Source organism: Syngnathoides biaculeatus, chromosome 23 (assembly GCF_019802595.1).
Source record: "Syngnathoides biaculeatus isolate LvHL_M chromosome 23, ASM1980259v1, whole genome shotgun sequence".
NCBI classification, from domain to species: Eukaryota; Metazoa; Chordata; class Actinopteri; order Syngnathiformes; family Syngnathidae; genus Syngnathoides; species Syngnathoides biaculeatus.
This window is the reverse complement of record NC_084662.1, coordinates 11,262,888-11,290,663: the sequence shown is the minus strand read 5'-3', so window position 1 is coordinate 11,290,663 and position 27,776 is coordinate 11,262,888. Positions and strand designations below refer to the sequence as shown.

General features: G+C 44.5%; 1 protein-coding gene across 6 annotated transcripts in view; it reads right to left on the bottom strand.

The window, feature by feature from the left end:
• Positions 1 to 27,776, bottom strand: part of LOC133496745 (MAM domain-containing glycosylphosphatidylinositol anchor protein 2-like) — a 175,004-nt gene that overhangs the window by 82,939 nt on the left and 64,289 nt on the right. For 4 of the 6 annotated variants that reach the window (XM_061812667.1, XM_061812671.1, XM_061812668.1 and 1 more), the window contains 4 exons: positions 21,928 to 22,102; positions 7,599 to 7,794; positions 6,343 to 6,479; positions 5,576 to 5,845 (listed from right to left, as the gene is read on the bottom strand). In XM_061812667.1, coding sequence (XP_061668651.1) covers positions 5,576 to 5,845; positions 6,343 to 6,479; positions 7,599 to 7,794; positions 21,928 to 22,102 — 778 coding nt within the window. Of the gene's footprint in view, positions 1 to 5,575; positions 5,846 to 6,342; positions 6,480 to 7,597; positions 7,795 to 21,927; positions 22,103 to 27,776 lie in introns of all 6 variants that reach the window. The other 2 variants (XM_061812670.1, XM_061812673.1) reach the window with 1 other exon arrangement.

Sequence of the window (27,776 nt, the reverse complement as noted above, 5' to 3'; positions counted from 1 at the left end):
TTTTCTTTCCTTGCTTACTTTGCATACAGCGTCGCCCCGCAGCCTCTCGGCATGTTACGCCCGCCCACCGACCTTGAGAAGCCCGCACCACACACACAGACACACAAGCAGATGGTAGCATTCGCGGCCATACTGTCCCACCAGCCTCACAGCCTTCTAGGCCCTCCGTCTTCACGGCAGGCTGCTGGCGTCCCATCTTGTTTGCTCGCCGCGTCGTTTTTTTTTTTTTTTTTTGTGGCTTTTGCTGACTTCGTAATAATATCTGCTGATACGTTTTATTCGAGACGTGTTTTGTTTATTTTTCTCCTCCCGTCAACGTCACAGTTGATCATTTTAAGCGTTGCTCATCAGGATGCGACGCCAATCTGTGCGGACAACAAAACGAAAACTAGCTCAATTCAATTGAACCCTATCCATTTGTGTACAAACATTTTTTTAAAAATCCTGAAAAACCGGGATCAAAAACTCCTGTGATTATTGACAACAATACACAACTCTAAAAATCTTATTATTGCCTTAAAACAGGGGTGTCAAACTCATTTCTGTCACGGTCCACATTTTACTTAGGGTTTCCCCACAAAGGGCCATCACGAGCGTGAACCCATAAAAATATGTAACTGCCGCATCATATTTACACGTGAAATTTGTGAACTGGTTTTGGAATCAGAAATCAAGGGTAATGGGTTTTCCAACTATTGTTGTTATGTAACACAAAAATGCTTGTAATCGCTCAACGTTATCGTTTATGACATGACAATTTGAAATTTTGGGACAGATTTGAACAAAAATCATGGAAATTGATACACATGATGCCGGATCTGGCCCCAAGGGGCCTCGAGTTTGACACCTGTGCCTTAAAGCCTTCAATGAACTCAACAGGCATGTTTTGGGAATTTTCGGAAAAGTGGAGTGTGCGGAGAAAAACGATCCAAGCACAAGGAAAACAATGCTGGACCTCTGAAGTGTGAGGCAGATGCGCTAAACACTAGTCCACCAAGATGTGCAGATTACGAAACATCCATCCCTCGATCAGTTTTAAAACTACGGCCTTGTTTCACACGCTTTCAACCCTGCAGTTTATGCAGTGATGCAGCGCTAGCGTTAGTGGGGCGCCAGCGTTAGCGCGGCGCTAGCGCACCTGGTTATAGGTCTCGGTACACAGAAAGAGTTTAACGCTTAAGGTGCTTAAGGCGCCACGCTCGAGTTTAAACTCTTTCAGTGTACCGAGGCTTATAACCAGGTGCGCTCTGTAGTCCAGGAATTACAGTACGTTAGCATTTTTCGACGAGAACGGGAAAACGCTAAAAAGATTTTTGACATCTTTTCCGCCCTTTTTTGTAATCCTTTCAACTAAAAGAAACGACCAACAAACTTTCAATGGTTGCAGCACCTGAGATTCGGACCTAAAGCCTCAGAACCGTGAAGCAGACGTGTAAAACCGCTAGTCCCCCGTGCCTTCACTTTAAAAACAAGCTAATTTATTCTTAATAGCAAGTACTGGCGATGCTTGAGTGCTTTGAACAAGAGTGCGCTAGCATCCCAGACAAAAAAAAAAACCAAAGAGACTTAATTCTCTGATACTAAACTGAGGTCTGGCGATTTATCATCCAAGGTTTGTTCCTGTCAGAATGTAATTTGGAGCTCGTGTTCCTTTTCAAGGCAATTCTACTTCAGAATTTCCTTTTTCCCGGATAACGCCGTGCGGTTGTGCGCGCGCTTGCCTGCGCCAAATGTACAGTAGTTCGACGTGTCCACTCGTCGGAAAGGTTAAACAGGCTTTAAGATGCGCTGCGAAATTGCTATTCTTGTTTTTCGAGAAAGCTTCATGCAAAAACATTTTTGCGGCTCATGTTGCCTTTTTTTTTTTTTTTTAAACAAGTGGCTCACTCGACACAAATATACTGCAGTTACCAAGGAAACAGCATCGCGAGTCAAGTAATGTAAGTTTCTATCAGATGTCAGCATCAATTATGTATATTTTTAAATAAACATTCAGTAAAACATCGGGTAAAACTGCGAGGTTAAAAAATATGGTGCAACTATGATGGAGCACTGTATAAGCAAAAAAAAAAAAAATAGGAAAACAAAATGTTGATACATAAAATAAATACTAATAAAATTAACTGACTTAAATTAAAGATGGTAGAATTATGCTGGAGAATAAGAAATTATACAAGCACACTTAAATCCATCAACTGAAATAGAATCAAAAACAAAATTAAATACTATAAATAAAAGATTGCAACAAGGCGAAATCAAATAATAAAATAATTATAATAATAAATAAATCAATAAGCAATTAAAATCACGGGAAAAGGAAAAATTACAAATATTTTGAGAAACTAGAATTAAATACAAACATTATGAAAAACAACATATACAGACCATAAGACTAAACCAAGGTGCAGGTAAAAGTTCTATATTAAATAAAGAATAATTAGTAATGGGCGACACGGTGAGTCAGTTGGAAAAGCGTTGGCCTCCCAGTTCTGAGGACCCTGGTTCGATCCCGGAGTTTGCATGTTCTACCCTTGCCTGCGTGGGTTTTCTCCGGGTGCTCCGGTTTCCTCCCACATGCCAAAAATTAATTGGACACTCTAAATTGCCCCTAGGTGTGATTGTGAGTGCAGCTGTTTGTCTGCATGTGCCCTGCGATTGGCTGGCGACCAGTTCAGGGTGTACCCTGCCTTCCTGCCCGTGGACAGCTGGGATAGGCTCCAGCACTTCCATGACCCTCGTGAGGATAAGCGGCTAAGAAAATGGATGGATGGATGGAGGTCTACTAAATAAAAATGAGCCAAATATAATGTCGGTGGCAATGGTCTACGGCACATCAAAACATTGCTTGAATCTTTGCGATGCTCACAACTGTTGACCCTTTATAGATATATTTGGAAATAAGGTCAATTTTTCTTTTACAAACATAACCGTACATACTAAACACACACAAAGAGTGCAGAAAGTGTGCACTTTTTTATACCCTCGTGAGGATAAGTGGCAAAAAAAATGCATGGAGGATGGATGATTACACGGACAGGGTGCAACAAGGCGCCCTTAAAATCACGGCAAAAGGAAAAAGTAGAATTACTTTGAGAAAATGAAATTAAATACAAAAACGATTGAACCACAGTGCAGGTAAAAAATTATATATTAAATAAAGCTAGTTGAATAATGTTAACGACAAAAAAAAAAGATTCAAAAAGATGTTTAAAATATATATACAAGGATTAAAAAAAAAAAAGGAAGCTGCATGTAATATAGGTAACACATTATAAGATTGTGCTTAGATTGTGCAAAGTGTGTATCAAATGTCGCGGGCCGCCGAGTGCGCATTTAATAAGAAATCGCAGAAGAAAACGCGAACAGTGCACGAGTTCATCGGTGTGCAGCAGCACATCAACGAGAGCGGAATATTTACCGCAGCGAATGCCTGCAGTGAGGCCCGGCATCTTCCGCCTAATACAAATAAGCTGGCGGCCTCTAAAGTCGGCAGGGATGTGGTGAGCGGCAAAATACAGTCGGAGGGGTTATCTGTCAGGGAAGGGGGGGGGGGGGGGGCATCAGACGTGATTGGTGGATGATTTGATTTCCATGCCGGAGACTTTACGGCAGCATAAATAAAAACGCCTTCCGCACGCGGGCTTAGTTTAGCACCGAGGCGACCCCGTGAAGTAATCTCGCAGATGAAAGCGGCGTTCTCGGCAGGGAAAAGCGCAAGTTCAGGAACATGAAAGTCAGCCAATCTGCTCAACTCGGATTTGGAAAAGAGGGAAAGGCAAAGACGGTTTCTCAGAGTGTTGCTGCTGTTGTTGTTTCTTTTTTTTTTTTTCTTTCCTCCCAGATTTCAATATTTTATGCTCGGCTTGATGGACCTTGGGGACTGCCCCTACGCCCCGGTCTTTGTAACTGTGGGCGATATGAAACATAATACACAACCCGTGTTGCAGACGTTCTTAATAGCTAAGATAAAATGCATTGAGTCATCATGTAATTGATTTCGGCCATTATTCTGCTTCTTTGTCGTTATTATTCTCCCGTGGACGATGGAAACGGGATCTCAAGGGCTTTTCCATTTTGGAACGAACCCGGGAAGTCCGCCATTATGCTTTGAAGTGGATATTTTCTGGTCATGTTAGCTGATTACAGGGGTCCTTCGAAAAAAGAAACTTGTCCTCGACGTTCTTCCCAAATTTTAACCCCATTTTCTCGACGGGCGGACGGCGCTGCGTTGCTAAATATTTTTTCGTCTTGGCGTGCGAAAGAGCGCGGAGATGGAATTTACTGAGCGGAAACTCATAAATTGAGTTTGAAAATTCAGCCCTCGAAGCGAGCTTCATTTATCTCAATGAAATGTGATTTTAAAAAAAAAAGTCCCAATAAAACGTGCTTGAAAAGACGCAGGACGTCTGAAGTTTTGGTTGGAAATGAATAAATGAAAAAATGAAGAAAACCGCATCTTGTACATCTGTGACTCTTTTGAAGAAGAGTTCTGGGTTTGTTTGTTCTTTGTTCTGAAAGTCGTACCGAACCGAATTCCGTGTGTTGTTACATACTTGGCCAATAAAGCTGATTCAGATTCTAAAGTGGCCACTTTAAGATAATTTGTGAAGTGAATTCAGATTTTCTTGTAAATTTGTAATACATATTTAAAGGTAATTGCTGAAAATCTGCAAAGACTGAGAACTATAACGTAATCCATTGTGGGGATGTGTTAAACAGTTTTTCACAACTTCAAGTTACCTCATTTTTTGGAGCGTGTTGTTAAAACTGTGCCACATGACATCCACTGTATGAGCGGTTATTAAGCACAATGGACCTTTCCGGCCCGTTAATCACCCGTCCAATAATAGCCAATCAGATAGCCGCATTGTCTTGCCACGCCCCTCTCGCCGTATTGTCCCACAAGCAGGGCTGGTTGTCAGTAGCGTGCGCTTGGAAAAGTTAATGTTACGAAGCAAATGGTCCTCAGATGCGCTTGGGGAATTGGGGTGCAATTCTGATGAAAGCTATCCTGCTATCTTACAAGGGTGCCGGTTGATTCATTTTCCAAAGCTTAAAACACAGTTGACGAAGTGTCTACGATGGATTAAGGCTCGCGGAAGAGCGCAGGTACAAATAAATGCGGACAATATCAGCAAACACAAGGCTGTATGTTCGAAGGTAAGTGAGGGAGAAGTATTTTCTCTGAGTGTGATTGAATTATTGTCCGTGCTTTATACATTGCAGACACCGTGCAGTTAGCTAGCCTTACCAAACACGAATCTTCACTGGATGGCACAAAGAGCCAGTTAGCTCGCGAGCTAGCTAGCAAGCAAGTAAGCAAGCGCCTCGTGTCGTTACGTAAAAAGCCCTGCGACCACTCACTGGGCATAATCATATTCATATATTTTCACGGCTAAAAAACATGTAGGAATGTGTAAGCGCGAGAAAGTTGCTACACTTACTAGCATCCATTTTTCAGCGCGGTATCAATGTACACATCACTCATCTTTGTGGTCTGTCAAATTTACAAGACACGTCGTTTCACTTGGCAGAAACTTTGAGTGTGTTTTAATGGGTTTAAGTTTCCGGTCACCTCGTACGACGATGGTGGTGGACTTCTTGGCCGGGTTGCCCACGTTGTTGCTGGCCACGCAACTGTAGACGCCGGCCTCGTCCGAGCTGATGGCGGGCAGCGTGAGCGTGCCGCCCTTCACCATGCTCCTCTGTGGCAAGCTGTCGTTGGCGCTGAGCCACGTGAGGAGCGGCGGCGGCTCCCCGCCGGTGGTGATGCACACCAGCGACACCGTCTGGCCGGGGTTCACTACGATGGGGTCGTCCACCAGCAGCTTGATGGACGGCGAGGCTGTCAAGGGGAGGCGGAGCGAGAAGGTTTACGGCGTGCGGTGAGGCTAAATATTTTAATTTTATGTGCTGCTGTTTTGGTTAGCAACAGACTTCAAATGGACTAAGCGGTGAATATAGCAGTATATGAGAACAATGGCGTCTGTATACTGAAATAATCTGCAGCAAAGTGTACTCTGGACTATACATTTTAATTTTTTTTTGTTGTTGTTATTGCTGCAACTCTGTGGATTCATGCTCAAATTAATGACAAATAGCCATGAAAAAACAAAGATACTTGATTTGGAAAACAAAATGGCAAAACATGGTAAAAGTGTTTTTTTTTCGTCATATATAAGTACCGTTTTCTGCAATATTTTCTTAATTTCAAATTAGTTTTAGTCAACATTTAGTAGTTCTCATCTAAATGTAGTTTACCACTTTCTAACCACTTTGTTAATTCTGTTTATTAATTCATTTCGAAGATTAGATTGTAATGATGGCTGACTTGACCAGTACCTGTCTTGTTGGTGAGCCGGAAGATGACGCTACGGTCGGGAATGCCGCACACGCTCCTGACGGAGGCCACGCAGCTGTAGTTGGCGTAGTCCTGCGGCCGCAGGTTCTTCAGCTTCAGGATCTTCGTTTCCCCCTGCAGCTCGGACGACAACCACGACAGCGGTATGCAAATGTGTGCCAGGGCACGGATGCAGACGGAAAAAAAAAAAGGTCACGGGGATGAATATTTATACGCGGGGGGGGGGGGGGGGAACGCGGAAATGGGTATGCGCTGGCAAATAAATGTGTCACGCGGCGCCATACGGACGTCTAGATGACTCTTGAGTCAATAAGGGGCCCTGCCGCTATTTTCCAGGAGCACTGATGGGCTCAGCGGGGGGGGGGAGGGGGAGGGGTTCCTCTCCGCTGAAGCAGCGCGCTGGACTTGTCAGCCATTATCCCCCCTGGTCCGCAAGCCTGTGATGAGGATGTGGAGCTTTGATCCGACTGGCTCTGATACTTTGGCAGCAAGGGGGCGAGGGCGGATTAAGAACAAGAGTCGGCGGCAACATGGCCGCCACTCTTCCCCTCCGAACGCACACACACGCAACAAGTCTTTCGGGGTACCACGCAACTGACAAACCGCATTTGCAAACTCTCGAGTTCACCCTTTTGCATCTTTTCCAGGACCAAAATGGTTCCATGTGTTACCCAGACATACAAGCAGAACCTCTGATGATACAAAACTACTGTTTTTTTCACATGACTGTAGGGCACCGGTGTCAAACTCGAGGCCCGGGGGCCAGATCCGACCCACTGCATGATTTTATGCGGCCCGCAGAGGCAAATCGTGTGTAACAACTGATTTTTTTTTCTTCAAATCTGTACCAAAATTTTAAATTGTCCGATCATAAATGATAATGTCGAGCTATTACAAGCATTTTTGTGTTGCCAAACAACAATGGTTAGAAAAACCCATTACCCTTGATTTCTGATTCCAAAACTAGTTCATAAATTTCATGTGTGAATATGATGATTTAATGTTTCACAGCCATAATAGCCCTTTGAGGGAAGATGCAAGGACAATGTGGCCCGTGACAAAAATGAGTTTGACACCCCTGCTGTAGGGGGAATTTAACCACGGTAGGGTTAGGAAACTACCGACTCTACCGACCACTGACTGTCTTGCCGCAATTCCTCTTTGCTAAAAACAACGTTTTACAAATATTTGCGTACTCTACTATGACTTTTCCGCACCACGCCGCGTCTGTCTTACCTGCGTGAAAAAGGGCTCGTAGATCTCCACGCCCTTGTCCGAGCCCTGGGTCAGCACCTCACGGCCGCGGTGCCAACTGTACCGCACCGGCGGGTTGGAGTTGGCCACACAGCGCAGGAACACCGTCCGCTCATAGTAAAACTGCTCCTTCGCCTCGCCGATGCTCTGGTGCACCGTCACCACTGGGTCATCGAGGTCTGGAAACCAGATTTGGACATTTTGCAATTATCCACGTTGAGCGGGAACTCGATTTTAATAAAGCCGCTACATATTCTCCGGATGATCTCCCGGCTCTTGATTGCGATTAACAGTGTGAAAGGGGTCCCCGGTTATCCGCTCCGGTGACGAGGCAACGACTTGAACGGCTGAATTTGAGAGGATGCAACTCAAAGGCACTCCTCGGCCGATGCTCCAAGTCGCGACCGTTCCAATCAGACGAGAGCTCCGGCAAAGACAACAAACCAGACAAGCTAAAGCTCCTTTCACACTACCTACTGAACGCTGGGAATTATCCTTGGACAGTCCGGCTGACCTGTGAATTTGCAGCCTCCGGGTAGTCGGGATTACGTCGTGAAATATCGATAGCGCTACCCCGTTGTGTTGAAAGCAATTGTTGCTGTTTTGTGTCAACAAAGCCGACGCGGAATAGGGGCTCGCTCTTTGAATTAACCAGCTTAAGGGGTAGTATTGCGGGTTTAACAGCGGCGGGAGCGCGGTGAAAAGCACGAAACTCGTTTCTCTCACCCCTGCTGTGTTGAAATCGATTGTCCTTCAGACAAAGTAGGGGAGTCAACACTCCCAAAAAAAAATGTGCTGGTTTGGGAGGTAGTCGAAGAGGCGGGATGGTCCCTGTCTGTGTAAAAGGGAACCAAAAAGGTGGTACAGTGTTGAGAAGTCAACCTGCAAATTCTCGACACAGACTAGCGGGTCCACTAAACAAACTTGTCATTTTGGTGTTGCTTTTTTTTTTTTCTTAATGCACCACTTTTTTTTTTGGGTGTTGACAGCTTGACTTGAGAGGTCCAAAGTCTACTTGTGAATTTTCTTGTCTTTTTCACGGGGTCGCTGTCAACAAACCGGTCATCCATTTTAGAAAGGCACTTCTCAGTTGAGTGAATGGATTGGAAAAGGTTTTACGCCTTACCAGGCGGTGGCGTCGAGTCTTTTAACATGCAAATCGGCACCTTTTCAAAGAAACCCATCTACCGGGCCATCGAGCTTGCTTTTTCAAGTCCACGAGCGGATGGGGAACACAAGGGAGAGGATGAACATGTGCCTCTGCCAAAGAATGCTGATTCCTGCATTTCATTAAAGACGTTCTGCCCCTGCAACCCCCTTAATCAAAATCTAGCAATGGTCAATACTTCATCCAGGATCCATTACGGCATCCCAGGTAAGACCCATTACCTTTGGGGGAACTGACAAGGGAGGCGAGGGGCAATCGCGGGGGCTTTCTCGGGACCTTTTTCAGTAAGTATACAGATTCATTACCGAGAACTTGGCCCTGGATCACCTTCTTACCTTTCGGATACTTGCGGTTCATTTGCGACATAGACACACACATACACAGTGACAGCTCTGCTCAGCGCGACATAAGATGGGAACAAATCTTCTGTCACGTGGTCACTCCCAGGACATGTAGAGAAAACGAAGGGAACATAGAGCTCGTGCACCTACGTCATAAAATCACGTGACTTTTGTTTACGTCGCCATACTGATGGTCAAGCTAAGCATTGCTCAATGCTAAGTCGCTTGGAGACGACAAGGAAATATGTCTTGGAGCAAGACGCCCAGAGTCTTGTCCGACACCGTCAGACATTTAGATGGTGAAAATAAAGGACGGTACGTGGAAAAATTAGATAAACTCTGCACAGAGGACCCGTATTTAATCAAAATGGATGTTTTCGTCAATAGGAAATTGGACTGATAATTCGCTTCCGCTTGTCTTGGACAACTGGATCTACACATGGATCTGGTGAGGAAGTCGTCGAGATTTACAGGGAAAAGTTTGAAAGCGTGTAAAAGTCTGGACGCCTACGAATACTTTGTTGCTGGATCTGTTCTCATCACATAGTCACGGTTCTGACGGCTCGTGAACGCGGAAGCGTGTTCGGCCACACGTTAACCTTTGCCGGAATCCATCGATCTTTTCAGCTAGCATTCAATACAAACACCAATATTGAAATAAATGACCCCTGGTTTTACACAAACTCGCATTCAATAACTATGATTGGAAAAAAAAAAAAAAAAAAAAAAAGAGGACGGAGTGGTCTCCACGGAACGTACATGGAAGCGATTGCAGCCACACTTAAACCTTAAACCTCATGAACCTCTTTTTTTTTTTTTTTTTAAACACGCATTGTTCTCAAATGAGACAACTTGGCATTATAAATACTTTTTGGTAATTTGAGATTGAGAAGAATAATTTCTACCAGAAATCGCGACACAGGCGTGTGTGTATTTTGGTTGGGCAACATCCTATCGTCATGTTTAATTGCCGAAATCCTTCGTTATTTTCCGGTCTTTTCAGCTGGTGCTCCGTAGAATGACCTCTTTGAATATCGGTCTCGTCTGTTGTGACAACCAGCAGCACAACAGGTCTCGGGTATTGTAAATATTTTGAATTTGCAATATGTCACGTTTCCCTGAAGAACTTCGCTGATGAAAACGTGTCTGACTAATTATGTCTTTTTTTTTTTTTTTTTGGGTGTGGGGAAACGATTCACCTCCAGCTTTAGGTGTGGACCTGCAGTGCCACCTTTTGCTTTGACGTGCACATTGGACATGTATAAAATTAACAATCTCACGCCTAGTTTCCAAATCTTATTCTCAAAATGACGGAAAAAAAAATGGCTCCCTGTCCTGTCAATCATCTGTCTAGGAAACCTCCGGCTAATGTGAGCTCATTTGGACAAATTTCATAGTTGAAGACCAGAGAAGTCAGAGTGACTCATAGCAAAATGGCCGACTTCCAGTTCAATTTTGAGCATGTGCCCATGAGACATTTTCGTGCATGCTGTTTTGGTAGACACGTCCACTCAATTTACTGTTGAAGGGGAAAACTGGTTGAATGTGTCAACATGCCTGCAAACGCCCCAAAAATTTGGAAGCATCCTGGTCAAAATCTTTGTGTTTTAGGGATCCCGGACAGAACCCTAAAAAAAAAAAAAAATGTCACTCAATAGCTCCCCCTGATTTTTAGCAACTGTGCGGTCAGAGAAGCTCTTTGAAATACCATCCATCCATTTTCCGAGCCGCTTATCCTCACAAGGGTCGCAAGAGTTTCTGGAGCCAACCCGTGCTGTCATGGAAACAGACAACAGTCGCACTAACAATCACACCTACGAGCAATTCAGTCTCCAATGAATGCACGTTTTTGGGATGTGGAATGAAACCAGAGTGCCCGGAAAAAACCCAGACAGGCACGGGGAGAAAAATGCAAACTCCGAATATGTGGGGCACTGGGAGTTGAACCCCGGTCCTCAGAAGTGTGAGGCCAATGCTGTGAACCAGTCGCACCACCGCCCTTTGAAATCTTTTTTTTTTCAATTTTTATTAGAGGCTATAAAAATAAAATTGACTAATGTGGGCAGAAAAAAATGTAAATTCATCCATCCAGAGCCGTTTAATTAAATGCGAAAAGTAAATGCGGTCTAAATTGAATGCAATTACGTGCCCGTGTTGGGTCAGCAACCCAATTTTGGGTCCCGACCCACCCAATTGAGAATTGTTGCATAACATAAATGTCTTGCATTATTTTCGTGTGTTTGTCTATCAGTTGGCCGCGAGCAAAGTAAAGTAGGGCTAAAAGATGAAGCGGATGCTCCCAGCATACACGCAAGAGAGAGAGCGGGAGATAAATATTGAAATATGGAAATGTTTACGGCGGATTAAAAAGTTGATGAGTTTCAAACAAAATTCCACCCCCACGAACCAGCATGTGACGATGCTGCATGAGTGCAATTAACTCAAAAATCCTGGAGAATAAAAAAAAAAAAAAAAAAAAAAGGCGTCCATGTCGCTTTTAACGGTACTCAAGTACCTATGAAGGGGGGAAAAAAAAATGAGCTTTTCATTCCGGAATGTCAGATTTTTTTTTTCTCCTTTCTTTTGCTTTACGGGGGCTATGAAAACATTTGTCGGACAAATAGGCAGACAGGTTGGGATGAAGGACTCAAGAAAGGTACTTCATTATCACATCAAAAATCCCTTTCATGCAGTGCGTATACCAGCGCGCAAAACCCACGCCAACAGCAGACCTTTTCTTCTTCCTCGGGAGCCTCTTGGGTGTTCGCCGAGCGCAACACTTCTCTGCTTCCCCCTTGACTTTGATGCGATTCTTCCTCTTGCCTGATCCGCCGAGATGGATCGGGAAAGAAAACACAAACCGGACGCCGTCAACCGCGAGCTCTTCGCGCCACAACCGTTGATGCGATACGGCGCTAATCGATGAAACGGGAACATCCGTGATACTCGACGATAGTTATACGAAGAGAACGTTTTACTTGTCCGCGGGTACTTTGTCATCAGACAGCCACAGAATCATTAAAGATGTGTGATAATATCTGTGCTTTCTCCAACTACACCCCTACTAATCTGTTTTTAAAATGGCTGAGAGCCGAATAATACTGATTATGAAATAATGAATTTGGGGAATAAAAAAAAATTAACGCTATAGATCACAATAGCTACAAAACTACAACATATCATCAGTCCCAAGAGGGGCGTGGCCACGCCACCGCTCTGGGCGGTGACACCTAGTGCTTATTAGTTCGTTGCCTTGCGTTAGTAAGTTGCATTCACTGCCTGTGTGACTCTCCGCTTCAACGCCGAAGTTAGAGTAACCCCAGCCACAGCGATTCTGTGCCCTTTTAGTTTGATCCTGTCCTGTTGAGTTTGTGGGTTTGCCCCAGAGTCATCGGACCTTGCTGCACGTCTTTTGGATCCCGCTTAGCCTAGCTTGTCGGAGTGCTACACCTTGTATGACCCAGTTTCCGGAATAAACTACAGTGAACATTATGCCTCTGCCTCGAAGTCCTGCATTTGGGTCCGTGACAATAGCAGTACGATATCAGACCATGGTATCATCATTTGGTCTGAAGTTCAAATTGATATATTTTCATTGTCAGTGACTGTAGTAATTTTAGTACCTTGAGTTATGTTGCTGAATATCATGAAATAGTGTGAATTCAATTGCTTTCAAGGTTTAATAGCACAGTGAGTGATTTGAGCCTCTGGCACCGGCGCAAGCAAAACACTTTCGAGGTTCTGTAAATAGGGAGTGAACGCAAGACTGCACTCCGCTCAATGGTCCACTCTGCTACTTTTTAATAAATCGCTCCTCCAGTCCGGACTAAATGACACATGCTCACGGAGAGCAGAGACTAAAGATGACAAAAGGTGACAAAACGACACGGTGCATGATGCATAGGGAATCACACGGGTGCCATTTTAAATACGATAGGGCAGCCACCTCGGTGTGCGTGGGCGGCAATGCATTACCCCCCGTGCTGGTCAAGAGGCTAATAAGCACTATTAGTGATCAATAACTACCGTCGGCGTGCTGATGAAAAACATGAATCCAAGCAGGTAATTTTCCATCTTGCCGACGCTGACCTCTATCTCCGCAATAACCCGCTCCTCCTGCTCGCTGCGTCTATCCGCGGATGGATGTGTTTTGTAACGGCCCGGGTGAGCGATGGGGTCCCCGCTTTGATGATGACGCTGCCACCTGTGTAACGCAGATATCCGGCGACGTGGCTCTCCGGGGGGAATGAGGAATTTTGGGGGGGGGACCGGCCTTGGTCAGAGCCCAGAAATATGGCAGCCTCACATACATATCACTGTTAACAGAATTAGGCAGTAATGCGCTGATATGTATTTTTTATTCACGTGGAATCACATTTGTTACTTGCTATGGTGTACGCTAGTGGAGTGGTTTACCTAGCCAAATGCCGCGTGGTTCATTCCCATTGATTGGATAAGCTACACACAAATCATCCATCCATCCTTCCATTTTCTTTGCCGCTTATCCTCACAAGGGTCGCGGGGAGTGCCGGAGCCTATCCCAGCTGTCAACGGGCAGGAGGCGGGGTACACCCTGAACTGGTCGCCAGCCAATCGCAGGGCACACGGAGACAAACAACCGCATTCACAATCACACCTAAGGGCAATTTAGAGCGTAAAAATTAATGTTGCATGACTTTTGGGATGTGGGAGGAAACCCGAGTGCCCACCCGGAGAAAACCAACGCAGGCACGGGGAGAACATGCAAACTCCACACTGGCGGGTCTGGGATCGAACCCAGGACCTCAGAACTGTGACGCCAACGCTTTCCCAAATGATCCGCCGTGCCGACCCACACACAAATCAATCAATACAAAAAAAGTGACAAATAAAAATGGACATCAGCATGATCTCATGTGTGTGTAGTAAGTACACACTTCAGCAAACATACTACATAAGAGAACAGCTCGAATCTTCAACGACAAACAAATAACTGATTTGATCAAATGTGTGAAAAACAAAAAAATAAAAACAGACAACGGCGCGGTTTCATGACCCCGCAGCAGTCGCAAGCCTAAATGATAAACATTTGATAAACAAAATGATCATAAGGATGGTCTCACAACCATCTTGCAAGGCAAACCTGTATATCAGCACAGCTCGAATCCAAGAACGCATCCCTGGTTCAATCGAGGAAACGAATGCCCACGGACCAACTATTTGTGGAAATACAGTATTCTGCAACCAAAGCAGCACTTCCTCCACTTTACACACGCGCGCGCGCTCATCAGCAGTCAGCTCCGCTATCGGGCCGGTAAACCTGGTTTTATTCCATTAGCGCGCATAATCAAATAGATTATGTTGACCAACAAAAGACGGCGAGCTTTTAATGCGCATTTAATTGGTGCGCACTTTATGGCTCGTAACTGCGTGAATGTGTATTACCGCTACACTAAGAACAGAGTTACGATGCAGTACAGGGCGCATGACTAGCTTGTAATTATTCATCAGGCGAGGGTTGCGGCGGAGGTGGAGCTCGACCGTTATTTGGCCCGCAATACCCTGGACTGTCGCTGGTTAATCACAAGACACAGACAAATTAGCATTTGCAGTCACATACCTAAGAAAAGAGTCTCTCTTTTTTTAAAAAATTTAGAATGTATATGGCTCCACAATCCTCACAGATGACACTTTTTCATAGTACCCTACCCATGGAAAAATGCTGTTGGTGTGCGACAAACAGAAGACTTCAGCAACCTCTCTTCCTCCCATTGATGAGATGGGGGAATAATTAAGCACTCATCTGCTACACAAACATGTCTACGTGCATATGCATGTGTGTGTGTGTGTAATGAATCTCCTGTTCATCCACTCACTTTGCATCTGCCCCCCCCCATGTCCTCTCTAATGCATCTACACAGGAAAACAAACAACACAAAAAATATGTGACACAATGCAAATATAAAAAAACAACTCCGAAGATAGAGCGACGGTAGGTAGCATCAATAGCTTTGTCCGTATTTGGTTGCCTTTTTGTTGAAAATCCTGGCAATCTACCACTTGCAGTAGCAACAACTGGTAGTGCTGAATGGAAAGCATTTTTCAGCCAACCAGAGGCCAGAAGAAAGTTACATCTGGAAAAGGCGCACAACGAAAAAGGATCGGTTCAAAAACAACTATTAAAGGTCAAGCGTCATCCCTATAAACATTCTAAAATAGATATCGCAATGGAAAATGCATGTAACATTAATCACATCAATGTCTATACGAAAAAATAAATATGAGCGGAGAGCGCGTCACCCATGCGCAAAGTTGCGGAAGTGTCATTCGAAATCCGAGTGGTCGGCATGTTGGCTGCATCTCCTGTCCGTGACGTCACCCCGGACATTCGCCATTGAAAATATGCTCTGGCCCATATAATGGGACACGCCCCTTCAGACACGGACGAGAACATCTCACAATCGAGTGAAGTGTCTGGGTAAATATTATCCTATTGTTTTGAGCCATATTTCGATGATGTGCGGATCACGGCCAAACCGCCTCCCCGCGCAACAAGCCACCCCGGCTGACGAGGCCGGTGGCTGGCCACGACGAGCCACCCGACTCGACTCTTTTTCGGCGCCAAGATGTCTTATCACGGCACCGAGCCGCTTTACGCCGTTGTCGGCAGTGTTATTCATAGCCGCCGTCTGCGAGCCCGAGCGCAGCCGTCAGACGTGCACATGGACACATTTAGCACCCTTGTCATACGTACGCGGCTCTTTGATTTCATTATGAGAGACGGATTACGTGGATTACTATTATTTTTTTCAGTAGCTGTATACACACCTACCTGTCGTTTGGGAGCCAGGAAACTCTTGTCGCTTCCGTCTGTGCAATCCATTTTTCACGGCAAAACGGGTCTCTTGGAAACTTATGAAGGATAAATCCGTCCTCCCGAGTGTTCGAGCAATATCCAGCAATGCAACGAGCCGGCATTTTGGCTAACACGAAGGAACAACGAGCTAACATCCCGCGGGGAAAACTAATAGAAACAAACGAGTCCTGCCCTGTACGTCACTTCCTGGTTATTCTCGAAAACAAATTTTCATGGCGGGAGCTACAAAAAGCCATTGATGACAAAATCATGTTTTGTGGTGAAAAAAACGAATGGGTCCATACCGGCTGCCGATTTTTTTTCATTAATTACATACTAAAAAAAATCATCCATTTCATCACACTTGACCTTTAATGAATAAAAATATGGATGAGAGTAAAGTCATCAGGTAATCTGTAGTTATTCCAGCCAAAACAAAATGCAGCGAGAACAAAGAGGAGAAATATCCAATAGGGGAGGAAAAAAAAACAAAATGCTGGAATTAATCTCATTAGCATATCGGACACAAACACAGTCAATTATAAAAGGAGGTGAGGTCGAGACAATCCTCTGATAAGTCCTTGAGAGACTAATGGGCAATCACAAACCGCCTTTACCTCCATTAAGCAAACATTTCCATAATGTACGCGCATTGTGCGACGCCATCCCGACGAGGCTCGAATCATTTCTCCGCGCCGCCGCATTTATCAAACCGCCTCATTTACATCCAAAAGCACTTAAGAGACGCTTTTCGCGCATCCTCATCTACATACATCATGAGGCTTGGAAAGTGCGGCTCAGCAGGGCCCGTAAGGGAAATTTGATTCCTCCAAAAGGCTTCAGAAGTAGGACGCCGGCACGTTTTTGGTGGGTCTTACTCTTGACAGACCATCCTACCAAAATTCTGTACATGATGTCACAAAGTGAAACATGCTTTTGGTTGGACTTTTAAACTTATTAGTTTTATGTTCCATTGCAAGTCCTCAGTTTTGGTGGCTGGAATTTAAAATCTTTTGAACGTAGCGCACAGATCAGTATTTGATGCCGGATGAGCTTTGGAGAAAGTTGTTGCGTCGAAAGCGGATGAAGCAACGCCTGAATAAACGCCTTCGGCGAGCATCTCCGTGAACTCCGCTGATGGAAGGCAAACACACACCAGCCGACGCACTGGTTTTATCCGGCCTGGCGTGCGTGTTTGTTTGTGTGAAGCGCGTTCATGCGCGAGCGTCTTCTTGAACCTGATGGGCAGTACCAAATTCGGTTCCCTCCGTGCGTAAACACGGATGAATCACAATAAATATTTAATAAAATGAAATTCTTGACAAAAGTGAAGGAGGTGATAATTATCAGGGTTTTTTTTTTTAACTTTGTTGTTGCAGCGACAAATAAATTCAAAGGACAAGATGAATGCTGCTGTCGCCTGAAAAGATAACTATTATCTTGATTTGGTGGTTACAAGATTAAAAAAAAAAGCACACTGTTATTTGTTTTGTCTTTTTTTTTTCTCCAGATAATAAAAAAAGACGGTCACACACGTGTAATAAGCAGAAAATGTATTTGACTTGGTAAACTATCATGTGACCTGTTAGGCAACGGTACTCCTGTACTGGGTGCTCTTTGTCAGTGTATAGAGTTCGTGCACCTACTTCATGAAATTACATCACTGGCCGGAAGTGCCGGTCAAACAAAGCATTCTTCAATGCTAAGTCGGTTGGAGACGACGCGAAAATACGTCTTACAGAGTTTTGTCCGATACCGTTAAACATTTAGAAGGTGGTAATAAACGAAAGTACATGGAAAAACGAGAGACACTTGGCATAGAGGACCCATACTTAATGCCGAAGTCGTTGTTTTCCCCGATAAGAAATTGGACCGTTAACCCGCTTCCGATTGTCTTGGACAACTGAATCTACACGCGTATCAGGCGAGTAAGTCGTCGAGATTTACACGGAAGAGTTTAAAAGCGTAGAAAAGTCTGGACACCTACAAATACATCTTTGCTGGATCTGTTCTCAATCAAGAATAAATCCCACATAGTGATGAAGCCACTCAGATTTTTTCAATACAAATACCAATATTTAAATAAATGACCCCTGGTTTTACACAAACTCGCATTCATTATGATTGGAAAGGGAAAAAAAAGACAGCGAGTTGGCTCCTCGTACACGGAAGCGCGTTGCGGCCACATGTCGAACTTCGGTAAACCTCTCCGTGACAGCAAATATGCACTGTTCTCAAATGAGTCCAATGCATATTTAAAAAGAATAGAAAAAATAGAAAAATAAACCCCTGGGATAGGCTTCAACCCGCGTACGCAGAAGCGTGTTGCGGCCACATGTTAACCTACGTAAACCTCCGTGTGAGGGACGGTTTATTTTCTCGTTTTAAAAAGGCATTGGACTCATTTGAGAACAATGTCCCCCACGCTGTCGAGCAGCTTTTTTTGACCGGCAATATGGCGCTGTGAAAATGGTGACGTCACGTGCACGAGCTCTATGCACATACAGTAGAGGGGGTACTTCGTTTACAACGGTATCAACATCCGACATTTCGAGCTTCGAGGGATGCCGCGTATTGAACTAGTTGAGAAAGGTCAGACTGTGTCATCAGTTCTTCATTCAATTGTTTTATAGATGTGGGAAAAAAGTGTTTTTCATACAAATATTTGCTATTACTATGACTTTACAACTGGTTAATGATAGAATATATCCAGTTCCAACGGAGGTAGAAATTAGTGCTACCTCCGTGGCGTAGGAACGAAACACTGCCGAGAACCGAACAAAAGAAAATTTAACAGACGTGACTTTATTATAAAATGTATTAAAACAAAGCCCTTCGATGAGAAAATGTGCAGCAACCCAATAAAAGTTCACCAGCCACCCATTTCTGGACCCAGACTTTCAGTTTAAGAACCCCTGAGTTCTGAACATGCGCGCACTGAGCATATTCAGTCCTCATTTGGATTAGTTCTGTTTGACTAAACAAACGGCTTTGCCTTTGCATTGTTTTCCACTAAGACGTCGGAATTATGCGGCATTGCGCTAAATATGACAGCCGCGACTTCGCCGGCGTCCTGTAACCTCCCTGAGCCCCCCGCTGCCAATAAAACAGATCAAACGGATTAAGCACACCGACAAACTAACTTCCAAAAGCATCCCCGTCTTTTAAAAAAGTGTTTGCTTTTTGACTCCATCCCCCTTTGGGGACTCACGTCCACCGCCGCAAATCTCTTTTAGCTATAGTGGTCAATGTGCTCCCTGAGCCTGAAATGAGCTTGCTGCCCCCGCACAACTCTTAAGCCCTCTTCAATCAGCAAAACATTAGCCGCTGCGGCAAAACGCACGGCGGACAAAATTAAAGGAAAACAGGCTAAACGAGCTCCTAGCAGGGAAAGGCGAGGATCGATCCATTTTAAGAGTTGAGGCTGGTTTGTTTTATTAACTTTCCTCGGGACCGTCCTCCGCGGACCTCAAACAACAGAGGTGTCAGCAGGTAGAAAATGCGCTTTGTCGGACAAAATGTGTTAGAGCGGAGTTGGCGGCAGACCAATCATCGGCTCCCGCGGGCTGCTGGCTTCGGTTATCAGTGTAAATGATGGCGCCGCGTGTCATCGCGCCTCTATCCGCCATCCATCTCGCCGTGGAAATGTCCTTTGATTCTATTGATGGGGAGTTACGCCTTTATGAAGCTGCCTTTGATCTAATAATAGCCGCATATATGAATAAAATCTTGCCGCGATTATTACGAGACCAAAAGCCTGCAAGGGGCAGCGAAACCTTGTGGAGCCCACTTTTGAAAGATCACGCTGGGTTTGAATCAATAATTACATTTAGTCATGCCAACACAAATTCACGTTACTACGTTAAACTACAAAGTCAACCTTTTGAGGGTTTTGCGTTTTAAGGTCATGAAATTTCAAAATCGCTCTACCCACATGGAAAGAAAAAAAAATCCTCAAACATTTCACAAGTTAATCACGGACATCCGGTGTCAAACGCAAGGCCCCGGGGACCAGATCCGGCCCGTCACGTGATTTAATGTGGCCCGCGAAGGCAAATCATGGATGTCAACTTCCGTGATTCTTGTTCCAATCTGTACCAAAATTTTAAATTGTCACATCAAACATCATAACGTTGCGTTTTTACGTTACCAAACATCAACAATCGTTGAAAAAGTCATTACCCTTGATTTCTGATTCCAAAAGTAAGTCACAAATCTCATGTGTCAATGTGATGAGTCATAACGGCCCTCTGAGGGAAACCCAAACTACAATGTGGCCCGCAACAAAAATGAGTTTGACACCCATTTTGTAGAAACTGCACAAAATCTCTCAAGACAAGCTCACCTGGAAATGGCCAACATGACCTTTAAAATGGCTGCTTGCAGACCTACTCATGATACACGAGCCGACCAAGTTTTATGTTGACAAGTTCAACTGGCTTTGGGGGGCTGCACTTTCAGTCAGCAGGTTAGAGTTTCATATTTTATGGCGACTCTAAAATGTCCATTTTGCACAATGATGATGAACTTCCTGTGCCGTTTCTGCCATATCTTCTTGAGAATAGCTCACAATTCTACTCGTGACATTACATGCATACCCTTAAAACTCGAACACAGCCAACACATCAGCCTGCATGTGGCATCTATCCATCGATTTTCATGGCCGCTTATCCTCACAAGCAGCGTGGGGGCGCTGGAGCCTTTGCCAGCTAACTTTGGACGACATGTGGCATGTATTTCATTAAGATGATGTGAAAACCACATGTTCATGTAGCAAGTTATTTTTGTTGGAAGGTCCCAATCCAAAACATCAGTTTCTTTATGAAAAAAAAAATGCATATGCAAAGCAGCCAGTCAAGGATAGTGTGCGCTGCAAACGGCCATCACTCGTGTCACCACTGGAGGAGAAGTTGTGTGATACTGCAATACAATGTAAACTAATGTACAACATGAGTGGACAAGGCCACATGCCAGGGCGTCGTATTAAATATGCCCAAAAAAATGGCAACTCTGCCTTTTGTTCAACTATTTGAAGGTAAGAAATGTCTTTGCTTAAAGAAAGCGATAAAATAAATTGTGGTACTATTTTACATTGCTGTACAAGTTAGGGTTTTGCCAAATTTTTCAAACGTGATATGACACGAGACTTCCTACAAATCGCGCAGAACCTCCTGCAATGTCGTGCGTACAAATTATTTCTCATTTCTATCTTTCAGTACGAACATCCAGTTTGACCAAAATGTTGGTAAATGATGTCACATGGGACTCCCATAAAGGCTTTGTAAAATCTCATGAGCCTGTCCAAATTATTTCACTGTATATATATATTATTTATTCATGCGGTGTTTTGCACGTAGAGTATATTTCCTCTCCAACATAGCAACTCATTCCATTATTGTAGATATTGCATTCATCTGAAATTGCTTCCACGGGAGCGCAATTAGAGCTTTCCGGTTCGTATTTACTTTTCTCGGGAGCGACCTCGAAATGCCATCCAGCAGAAGGAGCTAGGAGTGCGAGGCCGTCATTTGATTACCCCCCAGTCTTCGCGCCGTGAATTATCCAGGACCTCCTCCACCAGTCTTGCTGAATGATTTTCTAGTCTTCGACCCTCTCCAAATAAGATGGTACCATTTGGCAGGGGTATGGATAAGAAAGAAGACAATGCGTGGAAGGTGGAACGCGCATAAGTGGCTAATTTTTATGCAGGGACATATCGATTGCAGCCAGAGATTGCAAAAGTTAGCTTTCAAGCCACCAGAACCAAAGTGGCGTCACTCTCAATCGGACCCCTGCCTCACCTGTCGACATCTTTTACCCGCTCCGCTAGATGAGAATTGGTAACAAAACCCGGAACTGCTGCTGGCTCCACTGTTGAGTGGTTTAGCATGCCTCAAACACATGCTAACCTTTGTCGGGTCGCGACTAGCTAGCGGCACCGAGGTCTTAGTTTACGCTTCTTACTCACAGTAGACGTCCACTCGGATAGACTTGATGGCGGGCGAGCCGAGGCCGTTCTCTGCCTTGCAGTAGTAGCGGCCACCCTGCGTCCTCAGGATCTTGGCGATGTGCAGCGTCTCGTTGAAGACGCTGGAGTCCTGGAACCGGTCCGACACGCTGCCGGCGGTCTTGGTCCATCTGATCTGGAAACAGCAAACAAAGAAACATTCAAAACTTCTAATTTATATTTAGTGTTTGTTTTTTTCAAGAAACTTGCATGGAGGTGACTAAGCATATACTACTACTACCTACTACTAGGGTTCAGGTATGGATTATACTGCAATAGAGTTAGAGAAAAACATAGGTACCCTTTTTGGGTCTAGTAAGATAAATCCAAGTATAAAAAAGTACATTTTTACCGGGTCCATCATATAAGCGGAAGCAATTATTCGCCCAAAAAATTCAAAAGTATTTTGATAAAAAGGTAGATAAGAAGACAGCAGAATAAGGCAGTGGAAGTTATCTAAAAAAAAATTTAATAGTGTATTGGAATTTTCGGTGCTTTAGAAAATCAATTCAATGTTAAGATATCTCATAACAGACATGATACATGATGAGGAAAAAAAAATTAAGGTTAAGTTTTAGGGATTTTTTAGTTTTAGGGTTAGGATGAGGGTGAGGTTACGCTAGGTATGGGGCAGGGGTGTCAAACTCATTTTTGTCACGGGCCATGTTGTAGGGAAGTTACGCTTTCCCTCAGAGGGCCGTTATGACTGAGAAACAATTAACCTATTTCGCCTCATCATATTGATATATGAAATTCATGAGCTAGTTTTGGAATTAGAAATCAAGGTTAATGTGTTTTTTTTTAAGTATTGCTGATGATTGGGGACACAGTAATGGTTGCAATATCTCAACATTATCATTTATTGTATCACAATTTGACATTTTTTACAGATTTGGACACAAATCATGGAAGTTCGTACTCATAATTTGCCTTCACGGTCTGGCCCCCGGGCCGTGAGTTTGACACCATGTGGTTTAAAGATCAGGGTGGAGGTAAGTTTCAGTTTCCGGTTAAGGGACCTCGCAAACCACAGTCCACTGAGGAAACTTCAGATTCAGCCATCCTCAAATGTACTGGTCGAATACAACCTCTTACATTTAAAAAAAAAAAAATAAATAATAATAATAATCCTGTTTCAGGATTGCCATGAGCACAAAACCCGAAGTCTGTGCTGTTCCAGGTAAGCCCGACCTCTCTTGCAGCGCCGAAAGCATGACTGCCTTTCACTAAGTGACGGAACCCAGTTAGCCCGTGACATGGCTGTGTAATGAAAGGTGAAATAGCAATACTCTCCCCCCCCCCCACCCAAACCTAACACTGACTTGTAATTGACTCTCCATCATGGCCCTCCCCTGTCCTCATTAAAGCATGCAGCGTGAACAGGTAGTGTGACAACTGCGGCCTGAGGGGAAGGCACACACAGCCGGAGTCGGCCAGCATACGGCTCCATTCAATGCCTCATCCTAAGTAAGCCACAGATGGACTGGCTGTGCCCAGAAAGCTTCAACGTATCCCAGGCCTGTCTGACTGTCAGCAAATTAGAATCCAATCCTTTCTCACCGGAAAGTGCTGGCATCATCTCCACACGCTGATAACATCCACACAGATAGCATCAGATGAAACGGGGGGATATCACTTCGTGCGGAGATTTGCTGCTGCTGCTACTGCTGATTTTTTTTTTTTTTTTATCTTGACAGCACCACCCTGAGGTAGACCCTAAATGGAACCCACTCATATAGCTGCCCACAAACCAAACAAATGTTGCCCTGTAGTAGATGCTTGCTAAGGAGCTAAAGGCAAAGTGATGGCATGTTTTGAAGTCTACCTTAGGCTGATGGTGATACCAAGAATAGTATACAGTGTATCCAACAGATAGAAAAAAAAAAAACGCTGGGTGGAGCATTGAATAAGAGCGTCGATTGATTAAACACACCAGACAGAGCGAGGAAACAAAAACTTGACAGACAAAACTGCAGACTGCTGAAAGGAAACAGAGGGGAAACCAGCTGGGTAGAGGGGCGAAAAGAAACATCTGCAGAGGAAATGCACCAAGTAGAGCGGCGAGAGCGAGAAGAAATGTCTACGGACAAACGAGCAGGTTCAAGTGCCAGAAAGAAACATCTACGGTGGTTGGACACAGAAAAGAAACATTTAAGGATGAAAGACAGGGAAGCATGCTGAAAAGAAACATTTACTGTCAAAACAGAGGTGGTAGTTGCCCCCCCCCCCAAAAAAAAAGCAACCATCTTTGGACAATACACACAGGGTAGAGCATTGAAAAGAACCATCTAGAAATGAAACAGACAGTTTAGAGTACAAAAAAAAAAAAAAAAAAGAAATTTCTATTGACAAATAGATCGCTGAAAAGGACCATCTACAGGGGAGACCAACTAGAAAAGAACGGACAATGGATGAAACAAACAGGGTAGAGCACCAACAGAAAACATCTATGGAAGAAACATACCTGAAAAGATACGAACAAAACAAATTGCATAGACTGGTGATTCAGAAAAAAAAAAAAAAATCTACGGATGAAAAAGACCAGAAAAGAAACACCTATTGACGCAAAGGTCAAGCGAAGCACCAAATGGAAGCATCTAGATTGTACGTTGTAGTCCAAATAGTCCGACATCACCGTACGTATCTTTTTCGGCCATGAGACCAACGCTGTACAAACAATCGAAGTCCTATGGCAACATTTATTAGGATCTGTGACCATTAAAAATAAAAAGGCTCTAAATGAGCACCCTTAAGAGAGAATACTTCTCTTGGTCTGATTCAAATTGATGAAGAGAACAGCACACCATACAAGTGGGGGGGGGGAAGCACAAACTCAGCAAATGATCGATGCTAACTGTTAGAAACACCATGAGTTCAGCAAAAGTTGAATTCGCCAGCATAAATTACAAAGTTTTTAGGAATTTCCACACCGCTTTCACACAGCCGCTGAGGATCTTAAAACACAGAAGCCAGCGAGGCTTGTGTTGACCTCAGCAGAATTCCCGCAATATAAGATTGGGACATTCGCTTAGCCTCAAACTACTTGGAACCCCACACCGAACCCACCCCACTCCACCCCACAGGAGCCCCTAAAACCATGAGGATGCCTGCTAAGAACAGTTTGACCCCTCCTGGGTCTAAGTAGTGCATCGCCAACACTCTTGATCTGAGAGTCGCTGGCAGATTCTAGCGACATGATAATCGCTCTTTCTCCCATCAACGCTGACGGATTATTATATTTTTTCATGATTTTGTCAAAAATTTTGTGTCCATGAAGAATATTTTCTGAGGACCCCCAAACAATCCTACTTCTGATTAAATGTGCATGATTGAATGCTACGTGATTTATTTCCCTAATATTTCACACTAAATGTTCACGACCTGTTAGATAGAAGTCTGCAGACCGCAGTTGGAGAAACATTGTCTGGAAAAAAATGTATAAAACAAGGACAAGTACAGCCAATAAAAAAAAAAAAAATAATGCCTACTTAATTCCGACATTGCAATAGAAGGATCGACATTTGCTCACGGGGAAAGTGCAACCCGTCCAGATTAGTCTGAGCAGCGGTTGAAGCCGCACATGCTGCGGTGCGGCGGTGAGGGCTGATTGAAATGCGCCCGGCGTCTGCTCTTATGCCAGCGTGGCATGCTGCAGCACGCCTTCATGCCGGCGAATCTCCCATAATTCCTGTTGCAACGCTTCCCCTCGTCCTTCCGTGCGACGCTTTCCTAATTGCCCACCGTGTTTCCTTTTAGACGCCCGCGGTGGTCCGTGCCACTCACCCGCGCAGCCGACTGTGGCCGAGCATCACAATCAACCGATTAGAGGCGGTGGGGGGGGGTGCAAATTACAGAGTGCGAGCGCAGGGGCGGCGGGTCTATATTAACGGAATACCCTGACCATTTGTGACACGGCCCAATGGAGACGTTGATATCACGGCATGTCCTATTTCTCGGGAGGAAATGAAACATAATGGCGGAAGTACAGACTGGCCGAGAAGTGAAGAAAATACGTAGACTTGCAACCTATTGCGCCAACGATGTCTCGTAAACTAGGTGGGCGACATTTTGAAATGACAAGGATGAAACGGGCTAGGTAGAGTGCTTGAAAAAAAAAAAAAATATCGACCTAACAGGGAATGTCAAACATTGAAATTAAACCTGGGGAACGCCCATGTAGAGTTCTACAAAAAAAAAAAAGCATCAGTGATCCGAAAGTCCAGGTAGAGCATTAAAATGAAGTATCAGAATAGAGCAGCCAAAATTTATATTGGGATCTGCAGTGAAAGCAGGGAGCAGGTGGAGGTACAATTAGAAAGATGGAAGCACGCACTGGAAAGGAGACGAATGAATAATTAGCCGAAGTAAAACGGAATATATGTGCATGAATGAGAGAGGGGGGGGGGTTGAAGAGAGAAGAGATAGCAAGGGTGGACGACTTCAAATACTTGGGGTCAACAATCCAGAGGAATGGTGAGTGTGGTAAGGAAGTGAAGAAACGGGTCCAAGCGGGGTGGAACAGTTGGCGGAAGGTGTCTGGTGTTCTTTGTGACAGAAGAGTCTCCGCTAGGATGAAGGGGAAAGTCTATAAAACAGTGTTGAGGCCGGCCATGGTGTACGGATTAGAGACGGTAGCGCTGAAGAAACAACAGGAAGCGGAACTTGAGCTAGCAGAAATGAAGATGTCGAGGTTCTCGCTCGGAGTGAGCGGGTAGGATAGGATTAGAAAGGAGCTCTTTAGAGGGACAGCCAAAGTTGGATGTTTTGGAGACAAGGTGAGAGAGAGCAGACTTCCATGGTTTGGACATGGTGTTGAGGATGGAGCTGCCAGGCAAAAGAGCGAGAGGAAGACCAAAGAAAAGGTTGATGGATGTGGTGAGAGAGGACATGAAGACTGTGGGTGTTAGAGAGGAAGATGCAGGAGATGAGCTTGGAAGGAAAAAGATGCCACGCTGTGGCGACCCCTAATCGGGACAAGCCGAAAGGAAAAGAAGAAGAGTAGAGGAGCCAAAAGAGACACCCATGCATGAAACAGCACGGAATAAAAAAAATATCCTGGGAATGGAAAAGACCAAGTCTCGCGCTAAAAGGGAAAATTAATGACAGGAAGCTCTGAAAACAAGCGTCAGATTGCACTGAGCAGACAAAGTGGAACGCTGAAAAGAAATATCTATGGCCCAAAACTGATTAGGGGAAACGACAACGATACAAGGTTAAGCACTGAAAAGAAAAGCTAGACCGTGTAAAGCAGTGAAAAGAATTGTATACAGTCGAAACAGACCAAGTTGAATGCCGAAAACAAAACACCCATAATCTACAAAACAGAAAGCGTTTGAGCACTGAAACAAAAAAATAAGACATGGTAAGGTGCTGAAAAGAAATATCTATGGAGGAACAGAAGCAGAAGCTGAACTCTATATATCTGTATTTATCTCCCATGTTTGAATGCTGCCGCTGTTAATTGCAGGTTGAACTCCAAGTGACGGTTGAGGGTTAAGTGCGGCTCCATTGAGGATGATTACAAGGCAAACTGTGAAAAGAAAAACGATTCACTCATTCATTTTCCACCGCGTTTATCCTCACTGATAGTGAAGGCCGAGCGTCTCGGGAACTTCGGAAAACAGATCACATACGCCGAGAGCTCTGCCTCAAAGTGAAATTTCCGAAAGGTCAGAGGTTGGCCTATTCGTACTTGCTGACCCATGGCACTGCGAGTCGAATCTGGCTGAAGAATAATTGAAACGGAAGAGGGAGGGAGGGGGGGGGAATGTGTTTGCACTGTGTGGTGGCAGCCTGTTTGAGGCTGGTAG